General features: G+C 47.0%; 1 protein-coding gene across 1 annotated transcript in view; it reads left to right on the top strand.

The window, feature by feature from the left end:
- LOC308579786 (uncharacterized protein) overlaps positions 1 to 13,376 on the top strand; it is a gene marked incomplete at its 3' end in the record, with an annotated part of 112,493 nt that extends 99,117 nt beyond the window's left edge. Inside the window, exon 4 of the mRNA XM_081180719.1 lies at positions 12,127 to 13,376. Within this exon, the coding sequence (XP_081036845.1) occupies positions 12,127 to 13,376 (1,250 nt within the window). The remainder of the gene's footprint in view (positions 1 to 12,126) is intronic.
- Between the last annotated feature and the right edge of the window lie 3,484 nt (positions 13,377 to 16,860).

The raw sequence follows: 16,860 nt of genomic DNA, 5'->3' as shown, positions 1-16,860 counted from the left end.
AGCCAGAGGCTACTCCTTCGTTCCCAGAGAAGCAGCGCGTGCGCAATCCACGCCTCCGCCAGGAGGAGGAGCGGAACCTATGGAGGTTGGAGGTGCAAGGGCTCAGTCAGCAACCAGAGCCCTAGCACCGGGAGCAGTGAAAGCGAAGCCTCCTAGAGGGAACCGGAAGTGCTACATCTGCGACAATCCCCAGCACATGGCGAAAGAGTGTCCCCAGAGGCTCCACAAGCACACTGCAGCCTCAGCAATGGTAACTGCAGCGACTCAGCAAGGGGAACCACAGCAGGGAAACGACGGAGTCTGGCTGGAGACAGAGGCACTGGGGCCCAGCCAGACGTGTCAGTGAAGCAGTCCCCAGAGATTTTGCAGCCCACAGACCCCCTCCCGCCCAAACCAGTAGTGCGGCTCACCGCATCGCTCCAGCTACCCAATGGACTCACCATGGACGTGCCAATCACCATTGACTCAGGAAGCAATGCGGACTTTATAGGGCAAGACTTTGTCGACCGGCACGCTATACAGTTGCTGCCTGCCACACTGCCCCTGCAGGTCGTCACGGTGGATGGCAGGGAGCTGCTCGGGGGGCAAGTGGTGAAGCAAACGCCACCAATGGTGATGCGTCTTGGGAATCACAGGGAAGTCATCAGCTTCAATGTCACTCAACTATCGGACACGCCTATTGTATTGGGCATGAGTTGGCTGGACAAGCACAGCCCGACGCTGGCTTGGTACCAGAGGCAGCTGACCTTCGGCTCTTCCTATTGTGCTGAACACTGCATCCTGCCCCGGCAGGAAGGAGAGGAAGAGGAGTCACAGCTGCAGCTAGGGACGCTGCAAGCAGTTCCCCACAAGTACGCAGAATTTTTGGAGGTTTTCTGCGAGAAGGAGGCGGACAAGCTACCCCCCCACAGACCATACGACTGCAAGATTGACCTCCTGCCAGGGGCGGCGTTGCCAAAAGGAAAGCTGTATTCCATGTCTGAGGACGAACTACAGGAACTCAAAGAGTTCATAGATCACAATTTGGAGCGCGGTTTCATCCGAGAGTCCAAGGCAGTGGGGGGTAGTCCTGTATTCTTTGTCAAGAAGAAAGACACGCCCCCAAAAAGGCTCGTAGTGGACTATCGGACCTTGAACGCGGTGACCAAGCCATCGGACTTCCCCATGCCCAGGATCGACGACCTCCTCGCGACGGTGCGCAAAGGACGCGTCTTCACCAAGTTGGACCTGCGAGGGGCGTACAACCTCATTCGCATGCGGGAAGGCGATGAGTGGAAGACAGCCATGTTCACGCCCCTGGGCACCTACGAATACAGAGTTATGCCTTTTGGATTGCAAAATGGCTCCCACTGTTTTCAAGCTTTCATGCATCACGTGCTGGCGGGGCTCCTCTACAAGAAGTGTGTCTGTTTCCTGGATGACATACTCATCTTTTCTGCCTCGCAGCAGGATCATGACAGAGACGTCAAGGAAGTGCTGAGCAGACTGCAGCAGCATAGGCTCTACGCCAAGCTGGAAAAATGCCAGTTCGACGTGTCGGAGGTGGACTTCCTGGGCTACAGGTTGTCCGACAAGGGGCTCGCCATGGACAGCGCCAAGGTTCGCGCGGTTTTGGATTGGAAAAGTCCGCGCAACCGGAAGGAGGTACAGCGGTTTGTCGGCTTTGCGAACTTCTATCGCAAGTTTATCAAGGGGTTTGCAATGCAGACGGCGGCCATCACAGACACGCTCAGCTCCAAGAAGAAGAAGTTCATTTGGACGGAGCAGGCGGAGCAGTCCTTTCAGGCACTCAAGCGTCTCTTCGCGTCGGAGGAGAAGCTACTACACGTCAACCCCAGCAGACCGATGAGGGTGGAGACGGACGCTTCGGACAGAGCCGTGGGAGCAGTTCTGTTGCAGCAAGACCCGCAGGGGGCTTGGAGACCGGGAGCGTTCTACTCCAGGAAGCTCACCAAGTCAGAACAGAACTACGCCATCTGGGACAGGGAGTTGTTGGCCATTCATGCAGCCTTCAAGGCGTGGAGGCACTTCCTGATCGGAGCCAAGCACACGGTGCAGGTCCGCACGGACCACAAGAATCTGGAGCACTGGCGCACGGCGCGGTTCCTGAACCAGAGGCAGATACGGTGGGCAGAGTTCTTTGTGGACTTCGACTTCTGTATAGAGTATGTCCCGGGGGACACCAACATCATGGCGGACGCCCTCTCCCGTAAACCGCAATACCTCGAGGAGGCGACGCCAGCGGCGGCCATGCACATCTTCGCACCGACAGCGTGGGCATGCGCTTCGGCGACTGTTGACCTGGAGGCGGTACGACGTGCGTTGCAGGACGACTCCTTCGCGCGAGCGAAGATGGCAGAGGCGCACAGGGGCACGGCGGCGACCGGCGAGTTCCAGGTTCGCGATGGATTACTCCTCCGTAAAGGGGCCATCTACGTGCCGGGGGATGATCTTCGCGCCAAGGTACTGCAGCAGTTGCACGACATGCCCACTGCCGGGCACTTTGGCACAGAGAAGACGATAGAATTAGTCGCCAGAGACTTCTGGTGGCCCAGAATGAGAGGGGAAGTTGCGGACTACGTGGCGAGGTGCGACACCTGCCAGAGGGACAAACCAGTACACAGACCGCCGGCGGGACTGCTGGAACCGCTGCAAACCCCGTTCGAACCGTGGGAGAGAGTGGCCCTGGACTTTGTCACGGATCTGCCCAGCTCGAGGGGCAAGACGGCAGTGCTAGTGGTGGTGGACTTGTTCTCCAAGATGGCACATTTCATTCCGTGTGCGAAGGTGGCCACGGCGGAACAAACCGCCAAACTGTTCATAGATCACGTGTTCAAGGTTCACGGTCTGCCGCGGTCTATACTGTCCGACCGGGGGCGGCAGTTCATCTCGAACTTCTGGCAGAAGCTGATGGGCTTCCTGAACGTCAAGATCAACCTGGCTTCGGCTAGACACCCGCAGACCAACGGACAAGCGGAGCGGGTCAATGCCATCATGCAACAGTACCTGAGATGTTATGCGAATCAACAGCCTGCGACGTGGGTGGATTACCTGCCTCTCGCCGAGTTCGCCTACAACAACACGAAGCACGTATCCATGGGGGTGACGCCGTTCTTCGCCAACAACGGAAGGCACCCCAGAACCTTCCCGGGACTGGAAAGAATGGGGGAGGGGGAGCCGCAGACAGCAGACGCGTTCGCGTCGGAGTTGCAGGAGGTCCACGATCAGCTTCGGCGGCACCTGGAGCTGGCTAAACACGCATACAAGGTGCAAGCGGACAAACACAGGAGGGTTGGCGAAGAGATCCATGTGGGAGACTGGGTCTGGTTGGCAGCCCACGCGGTGCCGGCCAGGTCGTTAGCGAAGAAGAAACTAGGGCATAAATAACTGGGGCCCTACCAAGTCAAAGAGCAGGTCAACCCGGTGGCCTTCAGGCTGACGCTTCCGGAGGGCTCCAGAATGCATCCGGTGTTCCACAGATCGGTGCTCACTCCCTACAAGACACAGATTTCAGGAACCAGGAACGGCGCCGAGTCCGCTCCGAGAGGGAACCGAGCAAGGGGGAGTGCCACAGGAGGAGCCCATCAACGAGGTCACAGAGATTTTGGACTCTAGATGGGGAGAAGAGGGAGTAGAATACCTTCTCGCCAAGGAGGGCACCCCGGCCAGTGCCAACAGCTGGGTGCCGGGCTACGCTTTGGAGGAACCTCTGCTCAAAGACGAGTTTCATGCCCTCTTCCCACACAGGCCCATGCCAGCAGACTTTTTCGACGATTGGCTTTTCACACCGACGCTTTCAGCCAGCACGTTCCAGGGGTTCGACTCGGACGAGGAACCGACACTGGACACACGTTCCCCGGAGGGGTCACCCTCGGGATCTGCCTCAGAACCCTCGTATTGGTGGGACGATAGACCAGAGGAACAGTGGCGCAGGAAGTGGCTGGAGGTTCCAGGTCGAGCGACGGACCCGGGAACGACTGAGGCGGAGACGGACGTGGACATGTACGGGGAGGATTTTGGGTTCGAGCACGGAGGCACAGAGATGGAAGCGGAGGTGACCGTTGTCGACGAGCGCAGGGAGGAAGAACCGGAAGTCTTCAGTTGGAGGCCCGCCAAGGGAAGCGAACTGTATCCGGCATTCGTCCCCATGACACTGCAGCACCCAGCTCCCGCACCGGAAGGAGGGGAGGGGGGAAGGGGGGGCTTCGAGGGGGGGATGGATGTCAGGGGTTCAGGAGCAGAGGCGAGGGCAAGGGAGGAAACAGAGAGCGAGGGGGAGGAGTCCGAAGAAAAGCAGAAAGTGGAAGGTTGGGCGCGTGCGCCAAGTTCAAATGCACAGGAAGGCGGCGCAGTAAGCAGCCCGGAAAGGGAGCCAGGTCCTAAAGCCCGACGCAAGGAGACAGAAGGGTCCGGGGGGTCAGCGTCAGAAGAGTCCAGGAAGGAAGAGACCACGGGGGGCAGAGGGACCCAGAGAAGAACGGTCAGGCGGAAAAGGTGGAGTAAGGCTAGGGTATTAAGTTGGTGTACAGGGGGCGGAGACTCAGACGGAGCTTCGCCGGTCTAGCTTATAAGACGTAGAGCTGCACGCGGCAGCTTGAAAATGGAAACTGTAACTCAATAAAGACTTTTATAAAGTGAACGCTGGCTAGCGTGATCCTCTGTGAGCTAGGATCTGGGAGCAGCTCTGACACAAACATATAAAAAGACATACAAACACGTATAATTCCACAACCTTTTTTTCATAAACCTTGTTTCTCGGACTCCCCCATACCTCCCCTTTCTGCATCCCAATGTCCAAAATTTTTCAGCAACTTCTAATAATTCTATCAGGGATATGTCTTCCTAGTCTTTCCTTCAATCTAATCTTATATCGCTGTAACCCTTTCATTCTCAAAGCCTCGACATTTTAACTTTAATCAAATTTGTAATAGTCCTTAAGATAGATTTTAAATTTCTTCCAATCTTCTTCCGTCGTCTCCTTCCCCTGGTCGCGGATTCTGCCAGTCATCTCAGCCAATGTCATATAGTCCATCACTTTCATCTGCCATTCTTCCAGAGTGGGTAGCTCTTGTGTCTTCCAATACTTTGCGATGAGAATTCTTGCTGCTGTAGTAGCGTACATAAAAAAGTTTCTGTCTCTCTTTAAGACCAATTGGCCGACAATGCCCAAGAGGAAGGCCTCTGGTTTCTTAGGGAAAGTACATTTAAGTACCTTTTTCATTTCATTATATATCATTTCCCAGAAGGCCTTAATCTTTGGGCACGTCCACCAAAGGTGATAAAAAGTACCTTCAGATTCTTTACATTTCCAACACTTATTGTCAGGCAAATGGTAAATCTTTGCTAGCTTGACTGGGGTCATGTACCACCTATAAATCATTTTCATAATATTTTCCTTTAAGGCATTACATGCCGTGAATTTTATCCCGGTGTTCCACAACCATTCCGTCAGCAAACATAATGTTATGACCAATGTCCTGTGCCCACTTAATCATAGCTGATTTAACTGTTTCATCTTTTGTATTCCATTTCAGCAGCAAGTTATACATTCTTGATAAATTCTTAGTATTGGGTTCTAACAGTTCAGTTTCTAATTTTGATTTCTCCACCTGGAAGCCAATTTTCTTATCTTGTTTGTACACCTCCATTATTTGATAATAATGGAGCCAATCTCGTACCTTGGGTTTCATTTTCTCATGACTCTGTAGCTTCAATTTATCTCCTTCTTGTTCCAAAATTTCCAAATACTTTGGCCATCCGGCCTCCATATTGAGCTTTTTCAATGCTTTAGCCTCCAAGGGTGACAACCATCTAGGGGTTTTATTTTCCAACAAATCTTTATATCTTATCCAAACATTAAACAATGCTTTTCTGACAATATTATTTTTAAAGGCCCTATGCACCTTAATTTTGTCATACCATAAATATGCATGCCAACCAAATGCATTATTAAAACCTTCCAAGTCCAAAATGTCTGTATTTTCGAGGAGCATCCACTCTTTCAGCCAGCAAAACGCTGCTGCTTCATAGTACAATTTTAAGTCCGGCAGGGCAAATCCCCCTCTTTCTTTTGCATCTGTCAATATTTTAAATTTTATTCTGGGCTTTTTGCCCTGCCAGACAAATTTCGAAATGTCTTTCTGCCACCTCTTAAAACAATCCATCTTGTCAAGGATTTGCAAAGTTTGGAACAAAAATAACATTCTAGGCAATACATTCATCTTAATAACTGCAATTCGGCCTAACATTGACAATTTCAAATTTGACCATGTTTCTAAATCTTTTTTGATTTCTGACCAACATTTTTCATAGTTATCTTTATACAAGTTCAAATTTTTAGATGTTAAATAAACCCCTAGGTATTTCACCTTCTTAACCACTGTCAGGCCTGTTTCATTCTGGAATTTCTCCCTCTCCATAACTGTTAAGTTTTTCTCCAAAACTTTAGTCTTTTGTTTATTCAATTTGAATCCAGCCACCTGGCCAAATTCTTGAATTATTTCCAACACCCTTTTTGTACTAGTGTCTGGCTCTTGTAAAGTAAGTACCAAATCATCTGCAAAAGCTCTTAACTTGTAGTGTTTTGCCCCGACCTGTACACCTTTAACTTGCTGGTCATCTCTAATCATATTTAGCAAAACCTCCAGGACTGATATAAAAAGCAATGGGGAAATTGGGCACCCTTGTCGTGTCCCTTTTTCTATCTTAAATTCTTCAGTTACTACGTTATTTACAATCAGTTTCGCTTTTTGTTCAGAATATATCGCACCCATACCATTCTCAAATCTTTGGCCTACCCCCATCCCACGAAGATTCTTCTTCATAAAACTCCAAGAAATGTTGTCAAAGGCTTTCTCCGCATCCACAAATATCAGCACAGCTTTAGTATTTATATTCAGCTCCAATAGTTCCAAAATGTCTATTATATTCCTCACATTGTCTGATAAATGCCTTTTTGGGAGAAAGCCAGCTTGGTCCTTATGAATCTTCTCCATCAACACTCTTTTCAATCTTTTTGCCAAAATGTCTGCAAAAATTTTGTAATCCACATTAAGTAATGATATTGGGCAGTAGTTCTTAAGCTGAGTCTTTTCAATCTCTGTCTTTGGTATGAGTGTAATATAAGCTTCTTTCCACGATTCTGGCGCCTTTTCCCCCTCTAAGATCTCATTACAAACTTCCTTTAATGGTTGTACCAACCACTCCTTCAGTGCTTTGTAATATCTGGAAGTGAATCCATCTGGTCCTGGAGATTTGCCCAATTGCATATTCTGAATGGCACCCTCTATCTCTTGTTCTGTTATTCTCTGATTCAGATCCACCTTACTTTGATGAGAGATTTTTTGTAGTCCATATTTTTTAAGAAATTCCTCTATATTCTCTTCCTTCTGCGGTCCTTGTGAATATAATCTTTTAAAATAACTCAAAAAGCAATTTCTGATCTCATTCGGCTTAGATATGTTCTTTCCATCCACTTCTAGGTTTGTAACTGTATTTAATTTCTGTCTTTTCTTCAATTGCCAGGCCAGAAGTTTGCCACATTTATCCACAGATTCAAATGTCTTTTGTCTCATTTGCTTTATCTTCCACTCAATCTCTAGATTCATCAATTCCATGTATTGTGTCTGATATAACTTAATCTCTCTCAAGATCTCCTGGGACTTTGGTTTTGATCTTAATTTCTTCTCTCCTTCTTTTATCTTTTCCAAGATCTTTTCCTTCTTCTCATTTTGCTTTCTCTTTTTTATTGAATTTTGTTGAATTAGAAATCCTCGCATCACAGCTTTACTTGTGTCCCAAATCACTCTTTTTTCTACATCTGTTCTTAGATTTAGTTCAAAATAGTCCTTCAAGGTTTTTTGGGCCTTTCTGTAGATCTCCTCATCTCGAAATAGGGTGTCATTCATCCTCCATCTAAATTGACCAGTTGTTGTAGGTTTCATTTCCATCTTCACGGCGTTATGGTCAGAGCAGGTCTTCGGGCAGATTTCTATTTTCTTAATCTTTGGGGCCAGTCCACTAGTAATCCAGATTTGGTCAATTCTGGTCCAGGTCATCATTGCTTGAGAGAAGAAGGTTCCCTCTCTTTCGAGAGGGTTCCTTGTTCTCCAAATATCTATCAAGTCCATATTTTCAGTCATTTCAAAAAAGGTCTTCGGAAGTCTCCCTTCCTTAGAAATTGTCTGTCTTTGTGCTTTATCCATATTTGTAGAAACCACACCATTCATGTCTCCCATAATTACTACATTATAGTCCAAGTAGTCCATCAGAGTTTCATGCAGCTTCTTAAAGAATTCCGCTTTTCCTTCGTTTGGTGCATAAATTCCAACAACTAGTAATTTTTCTCCTTGTATTTGTATTTCAATTGCCAAATATCTTCCTTGTTCATCTTTAAACATCATTTTTGGAGTCAATTTCTCTTTTGCATAGATGACCACTCCTCTTTTCTTAACTTTGTCCGATGAAATAAATTCTTGTCCTAATCTTTTGTTTATAAGTAATTTCCTGTGTATCCTAGTCACATGGGTTTCTTGTAGGCAAATCAAATCCAATTGTTCTTTTTTCAAAATATGAAAAACTTGCCGTCTTTTCAAAGGCATGTTCAGTCCATTACAATTCCAACTAAGGAATTGCAGGGCCATCTTGCTATTTCACTATTACACCTCCCACTGCACCAAGTTGTTGCTCTTCCTCTGTTGGTAGATTCAATCCAAACGATAGATTCGAAATATCTACCACTCCTTTTACCTCTGAAGTTGGGTCTACCGTTCCCTTCTGTAAATCCTCTTGGTTTTTCTCCAAAAATTTCTCTTTGTCCTGAATTGTCTTTATCTTAACTTTCTTTCCCTTGTAGTTAAAGGACAGTCCTTGTGGAAACTCCCACCTAAAAAGTATGTTGTTCTTTTTCAGCAGGTAGACCAGATCTTTATAAAAGGTTCTCACCTCAAGAATGTATTTGGGGATGTCCTTAAAGATTTGTATATGAGAATTTTCAGTTTCCAAGGCCTTTTGATAATGTAGTTTCAATATTTTGTCTCTTTCTTCCTTGGATCTGAAAGTAATCAGACAATCCCTCGGAATCTTTCTGTTCTGTCTCCTGCCCAATCTGAATGCTGTTATGATCTTGAATTCTTCCTCTTGCAAATCTTCCTGCCAAAAGTCAGAAAGCTCTTGTGTAAGGAACTCCACAAGGCTATCTCCTTCACTTTCTGGAACTGATCTTAATTTCAGGTTTCTCTCCTTTCTCTGTAATTCCATCAAAGACAGGGTTGCATCATGTTCATAGACCTTTTTAGCAATCGGTTCTAGTTTCTCCTGTGTCTCTCCAGCAATGTTTCTGGCGTCCTCTGCGATTTTACGTGTTGCAGAGTTTTTTTCAATCAGCTTATTTATAGATTCTGTATTAGATGTCACACTTTTCGTATTCAAGTCCAATCTCGCTGTTAGTTCTGTTAATTTTTGTGAATTTTCTGTACTCTGCTTTGTCAAAGTCTCTAAAGATTGATTTATCTTGAGTAACGCCTGTGTCATTGACTCCATGGAGGCAGCTGTCACTTTTTCCTGCCCAGCTGCTCCTGTCGGAGTTAAACTTGAAATTGAGCCTCTTTTCTTTTGTTGCTGTTGCTGCTGTTTAGCTTTAGCTCTGGTAGTTATCTCTTCTGCTGGGCCACTCATGTCCCAAGGATGTTCCCACAGGAACAATTCCCTGATGGAAAATCCCACTGTCTTAAACCGTGTTCTGCAACTGTTACTTTCAGCCCTCTAGAGGGAGCAAAACAAAATGTCCAAGTGAAGGAAGCAAAAAAGTAAGAAACAAAGAAACCAGGAAACTTGAATATATATGCTGCGACACTTTTTTTCCAGTAGTTACTCTGTCAACACAATCCAATATACTGTAACAGCAAAGTCCCAAAACTTTGTATCAAGCAAAACTTCGACCATGTAACTTTCCCACAAGTTTCTAAAATCAGTTCACTGCCCTGGTATCTTATTTGGCAGTCCGTTTCAAGGGATTAAGACAGCGGAAGGCTTTTCTCTTTTAAGTACTGTATTTTTTGCTCTATAAGACTCACTTTTTCCCTCCTAAAAAGTAAGGGGAAATGTGTGTGCGTCTTATGGAGCGAATGCAGGCTGCACAGCTATCCCAGAGGCCAGAAGAGCAAGAGTGATTGTTGCTTTCACTGCGTAGCAATCCCTTTTGCTGTTCTGGCTTCTGAGATTCAGAATATATTTTTTCTTGTTTTCCTCCTCCAAAAACTAGGTGCGTCTTGTGGTCTGGTGCGTCTTATAGAGCGAAAAATACGGTAAATCATGCAGGCTCCTAGTATTACTTTTTCCTCCCCTCTGCCCTGCTTGCTAGAGGGGAGATTTATATCCAATGCCAGGCTTAAACAATTCTGGGATACTTCATACTGTTGCAGCTTTAAAGTTCCATTGCTTTATCTGTCATGCAGTCGGGGGAAGGCAGACTTCCTTAATTTTCACCTTCCCCGTTTTCAGCCAAATTTCGGATTTAAATTTTAAGGTTCCAAATAGTCGTTCAATCTTACTCACGGGTTTTCCAGTCCAATTTCAATTTACAGGAAGGAATCGGCGCTCTCCGTTCATGGCGACGCGGCTTCGCTTCGCGAGCTGGGTTGTGACTCTCAGCTCCGCGCTCTCCCGATGCCGTTCCGGAGCCTTTAAAAAGGCTCCTTCGCAGTAAGGGGGGCGCTTCTGGTGCCCACCGAGTCTCCTTGTTCCCAGGCTTCCGCGCCTGTGATTTTAGGGGTCCCCCACTCGCCGTAGTGGGTAAGACCCGAACTCGCGAAGCAGTCCTCCGGAGCTCGGAGTTAGGACCGCCATTAAACGCTGGCGCCGACCTGTAATTCTGTCCCTCCATAAGCTTACATGGAGCAACAGTGGTACAACCTTGGTACAAATTTCAAAATAAGTGCACAAAACCAACAAAGAGACTCACCGGTTTATAGTGGCACCAGCTTTCCTAATCAAGAGTCCCCTTTGTCAGACTGCAGCCCACAAATACCTTTAGGTCATAATACCTTTATGAGCCTTTTAGGCCTGCAAAAGATGAATAAACAGAAGCACAGGAGACAGTGACTGCCAGCAACTCGGGTAGCTTGAAAGAAATGATTAGACTGATGTCTGTGCTCTGCCCTCGTGGTCCTAGGCAATAATGCTTCTTAATACTAGTTTCTGGAAAGTACAGGAGGGCAGAGGACTCTTGGGCTGAAATCTTGCTTGTTGGTTTCCCACAGGCTTCTGCTTGGCCACTGTGAAAACAGGATGCTGGACTAGGTGGGCTTTTTCCCAATGCAGTAGGCTCTGTTTAGGGTCTAATATATTGCAATATTTTTACACTTACGTGTGGCATAAGAACATTTCAGTTTTACTTCTTACTCATAGGAGAGACTGCTGTTGGAGCCTGAGATCATTTCCTCACTTGAAAAAGAAAAAGACAGATGTGTCTTATAAGCCAGTTCCACCGTAGATATCTATTATAAAATGATGGCGCTTTCTTAAGTGTGAATGGAGTGATCTGTTACGATATAGAAGCAATGCAGCTGCGAGCTGCTAGTTTGAAAACATCACATGATGTTGGGACTGTCCGTGGGAAACAGAGGGCACCGGAATTAGCTCAGAGTGCAATATGAGCTGTACAGGAAGTGTTTGTCTCTCGACTGCTGGAGTTTGAAGAGAGCAGTCATTTTTTTTGCAACGCTGCAAAGACAGAAATAAAGGCATGTAAATACGTTTCTGTCTGTCTCTTTCCCCTGCCGGGGGGGCAACAAAGAGGGGGGGTATTCTCACGCTGAGAAGGATCGCCTATCGCGACCTCTGCCTGGATCTTGCTGAGGAATGCAGACAGGGAGGTCAACAGGAGACCAAGCCGGGTGCCTGGGAGTGTTGACAGTTTCTCCTGATAAAGGCTTGATTTCTGACATGATCATGGGTTGCTCTTGCCATTATCTCATCTTTATTCCTAAAAATTTGGAACATGGAGACAGTGGACAATGGAGTGAAAATAAGAGAAGGTGCACATGGGACTTCACATGTGTTCAGTTCCTTTCTTGTCTTTTTAAAAAGTCTTAACAGGATTCTCTCCCCCCCCCCACTCCCAAACAGGTGAGGAAGACGATGGTCAGAATTCTACGGAGCCATCTGTGAATTCATTGGGAAGAACAAAGAAACAGTTTAAATGCAGGGAATGTGGAATGTACTTTAGTCACTGTGGAAGAATGAGGATACACCAAGGAACTCATATGGGGGAGAAAACATTTGAATGCATGGAGTGCAGAAAGAGCTTCCATAAAAGTGGAACATTTAGAATACATCAACGAACTCACACGGGGGAGAAACCATTCAAATGTATTGAATGTGGAAAGAGCTTCAGTCAAAGTAGTCACCTTAGAATACATCAACAAACTCACACAGGGGAGAAACCATTTAAATGTATTGAATGTGGAAAGAGCTTCAGTTGTAGTGGAACACTTAGAATACATCAACGAACTCACACAGGGGAGAAACCATTCAAATGTATTGAATGTGGAAAGAGCTTCAGTAGAAGTAGTCACCTTAGAATACATCAACGAACTCACACAGGGCAGAAACCATTTAAATGTATTGAATGTGGAAAGAGCTTCAGTCGTAGTGGAACACTTAGAATACATCAACAAACTCACACAGGAGAGAAACCATTTAAATGTATTGAATGTGGAAAGAGCTTCAGTTGTAGTGCTTACCTTAGAAAACATCAACGTACTCACACGGGGGAGAAACCATTTACATGTATTGAATGTGGAAAGAGCTGCAGTGAACGTGGAGCCCTTAGAATACATCAACAAACTCACACGGGGGAGAAACCGTTTAAATGTATTGAATGTGGAAAGCGCTTCAGTCATCGTGGAGCCCTTAGAAGCCATCAACGTACTCACACGGGGGAGAAACCATTCAAATGTATTGAATGTGGAAAGAGCTTCAGTCAAAGTGGAGCCCTTAGAAGCCATCAACAAACTCACACAGGGGAGAAACAATTTACATGCATTGAATGTGGAAAGAGCTTCAGTCGTAGTGGAACACTTAGAATACATCAACAAACTCACACAGGGGAGAAACCATTTAACTGTATAGAATGTGGAAGGGGCTTCAGGCGTAGTGGTCACCTTAGAAGACATCAACAAACTCACACGGAGAAACCATTTAAATGCATTGAATGTGGAAAGAGCTTCAGTCGTAGTAGAACACTTAGAATGCATCAACAAACTCACATAGGGGGGAAATTGTTTAAATGTAGGGAGTGTGGAAAGAACTTCAGTCAAAGTAGACACCTTAGGAAACATCAGCTAACTCACACAGGGGGGAAACCACAGATGTAGGGAATGTGGAAAGAGCTGCAGATGCAGTGGAGACCTTCCTTAATATTCATAAGAAATTCACACAGATGAAAAGCCATATAAATGTATGCAGTGTTCCACTCAGTTTTCACTCTTTGCTTCATATCAAGAAACTCATAAAGACAGGAATCAATTTTAAATGCATGGAACCTGTGTGATGTTCTGGTGTTTGTATTGAAATTTGTATACACACATATATGTGTTAAAGTAATGAGGAGATTTCACCCCTCCCATATCCAAGAATCTGCTGATGTTCTCTGCTTATTCTCTAGAGTGGAGGGGCGGTTTCTGCTCTCTACTTATTTCGCTCCAACCTCACATCAAAGAGAGAGAGACTGAGTTTTAGAGAGAGTAGAAGAAGAAGAAGAAGAGTTTGGATTTGATATCCCGCCTTTCACTCCCCTTCAGGAGTCTCAAAGCGGCTAACAATCTCCTTCCCTTCCTCCCCCACAACAAACACTCTGTGAGGTGAGTGGGGCTGAGAGACTTCAAAGAAGTGTGACTGGCCCAAGGTCACCCAGCAGCTGCATGTGGAGGAGCGGAGACGCGAACCCGGTTACCCAGATTACGTGACTACCGCTCTTAACCACTACACTACACTGAGATAAGGTTGCTGCTAAGAGCAGCTGCAGAAACTCAGTGCAGTTCAGCATTTTTCATTTAGACCTCATTTAGCTCTGTATATAGTTGTGTATTATAGTTGTAGATAGAATAAAGAAGATATTCTACAGAGCTGCTCTCCGAGTCGTTTATGCTCTGCTATACTCTGCTGTACGACGACTGTCTTGTTGGAGTGAATCCGGTGCTCACAACTCTAAGCTGTGAGTCCATAGCACTTTGACCTGTTCCTGTATAGAAGGTGGTCTCTGGAAGTGCTACCCAGCTCGCCTAGCCCAGTCGGGGCTGAAGTGGATGAGTCCAGTTGGTGGCTCAAGGGCGATGCTGACAAGTCACATATAGTAAATGTACAAAATAACTTGCTAGTTGTTGCTAGATAAAAAGGGGGAGAGTGTTAATCTGGAATGTTCAAGGTCTGTGATGAATCTGTTGAGTTTTGACCTCCGCCCTTCAATGCCAAAGTGATGGGCTGCCTTGTCTTGTGGATCAGCATCTGTCAGGCTTCAGGGAATTGGCTTCCTTCCCCCTTGGCCATAGATAAGCAGAACAAAGGGAAAGGAGTCTTCTTACCCGTTAGAAACTTTTATGATCCCAGCGAGAGAACAAAGAACCCGTCTTCTAGGAATGGCGGTGCTCCCAATGAAGAAGTCCACCCCCTCACATCCCTAGTCACCCCCGTCACTTCTGCGTCTCCTAACCTGAGCCTGTACCCGCTGTGCTTTCTGTTCTGCCACTTTTGCAACTCTCCTTGACCTTGGGGAAAGCGGATAGATGCTTTCCAGAGACAGTGAATCTGTTATCTCCCCCCCCCGAGTTTCTTCTCCAAGCTGTTCCCCATCCAATATTTCCCAGCTTTTGCCTTCTGATTGGCTTCCCGCTCCTCCCCTGCTCGGGTAGCGAGCCTATTTGGGCTTGCCCATGAAGGCTGATGGATCCTGATAGATTCCATCAGGCCTTGCAGGACCCTACTCCTCCTGGCGACTCATTAGATGACCTTGTCGAGGACTGGAATAACCAGCTATTGGCAGCCATCGATGAGGTCGTCTAAGCACCCTCTGTGACCCCATCGAAACCGGGCCCCTTGGTTTACTGAAGAGCTCCAGAAAATGAAGCGGGATGTGAGACGGCTAGAGCAAGTATGGCGACGGACTCGTGACGGAGTTTCAAGAACATCTTATAGGACACTTATGAAAGCCTATGAGATGGCTGTGAAAGCTGCTAAGAAATCTTACTTCGCAGTTTCCATTGCATCTGCTAGCTCTCACCTGGCACAACTTTTTAGAATAATTAGGTCGATAACGTCCTTAGGAGGACAACCAAATTTAAGCACAAATTCGACCCATAGCTGTGAGGCATTCGCGAGCTTTTTTGTGAAGAAAGTCCTGTTGCTCCGCCGTGACCTCCCTGCCAATTTAGATACATTGACTGAACTGGAGGCCCCTCGACTGTCTTCGAGTCCAGTGTTGGACCATTTTGATCGGATATTCCCTGCTGATGTGGATAGATTCCTCCAAGCTGGTAGGCCCACCACCTGCCTCCTCGATCCGTGCCCATCTTGGCTGATTAGGGCATGTCCAGATGTCGCGTGAACCCCCTGGTTGAAATTATCAATTTGTCCCTTGGCACGGGGACATTCCCAGGGGAACTGAAGGAAGCAGTGGTGTGTCCGCTCTTAAAGAAAACGTCACTAGATCCTTTAGACCTATCCAATTACCGCCCAGTTTAAAATCTTCCATATCTGTTGCTGAACAGCTTGGTAGGTTTCTGGAGGAAACATCGGATTTAGATCCATTTCAGTCTGGGTTCCGTCCTGGTTTCGGGACCGAGACTGCTCTGGTTGCCCTAACAGATGATCTCCGTAGACAATTGGATCGAGGCGGTTCAGGACTGCTGATTCTTTTAGATTTGTCAGCAGCCTTTGACATGGTCAATCATGATCTTCTGGACCACCGCCTTGCTGACATGGGGATAAAGGGCATAGCCCGTAAATGGCTGGTCTCTGGTCGGGGACATAGGGTGGCGCTAGGGAGGGAGATGTCGTCACATTACTCCTTGGTGTGTGGAGTGCCGCAGGGCGCAATCCTCGCCCCAATGCTTCTTAACATCTTTATGCACCCCCTTGCCCTGATTATCCGGAGCTTTGGGCTGGGCTGTCACCAATATGCTGATGACACTCAGCTCTATCTGCTGATGGATGGCCACACCGACTTGGCCCCGGACACACTGACCAGATGCTTGGAAGCTGTGGCTGGATAGTTTCATTGGAGCCAATTGACACTAAATCCTTTGAAGACAGAGGTCCTATGGCTGGGTCGGGATGGCATGGGAATGAGGGACCAACTCCCTTATCTTGAGGGGGCCCAATTAGTGCCATTGCCTTCCATTAAGAAGAGTTTCCATGGAGGTGCAGGTTACAGCAACAGCCAAGGCGACATTTTTCCACCTTCGCCACATCAAGCAGTTGGCCCCTTACCTTTCCCGCCCCAACCTGGCCACAGTGATCCATGCAACAGTCACCTCCAGGCTTGACTACTGTAATTCGCTCTATGTGGGGCTGCCCTTGAAGCTGTCCCAGAGACTCCAGCGGGTGCAGAATGCTACATTGAGGCTCCTCACGGGGTCTCTGCCATGGGAGCATATTCACTCAGTGCTTTTCCAGCAGCACTGGCTCCCAGTGGAGTACAGGGTCAGATTTAAGGTGCTGCTTTTGACCTTTAAAGCCCTTCACAGCCTAGGACCCTTGTACCTACAGGACCACCTCTCCCGGTATGCCCCACGGAGGACCTTAAGGTCCATAAATAGCAACACCCTAGTGGTCCTGGGCCTTAAGGAAGTTAGATTAGCTTCA

This window comes from Podarcis bocagei (genome assembly GCF_964188305.1).
Source record: "Podarcis bocagei genome assembly, chromosome: 2".
In the NCBI taxonomy this organism is placed as follows: Eukaryota; Metazoa; Chordata; class Lepidosauria; order Squamata; family Lacertidae; genus Podarcis; species Podarcis bocagei.
The sequence above is the reverse complement of the archived record's forward strand: the minus strand, read 5'-3'. Positions and strand labels throughout refer to the sequence as shown.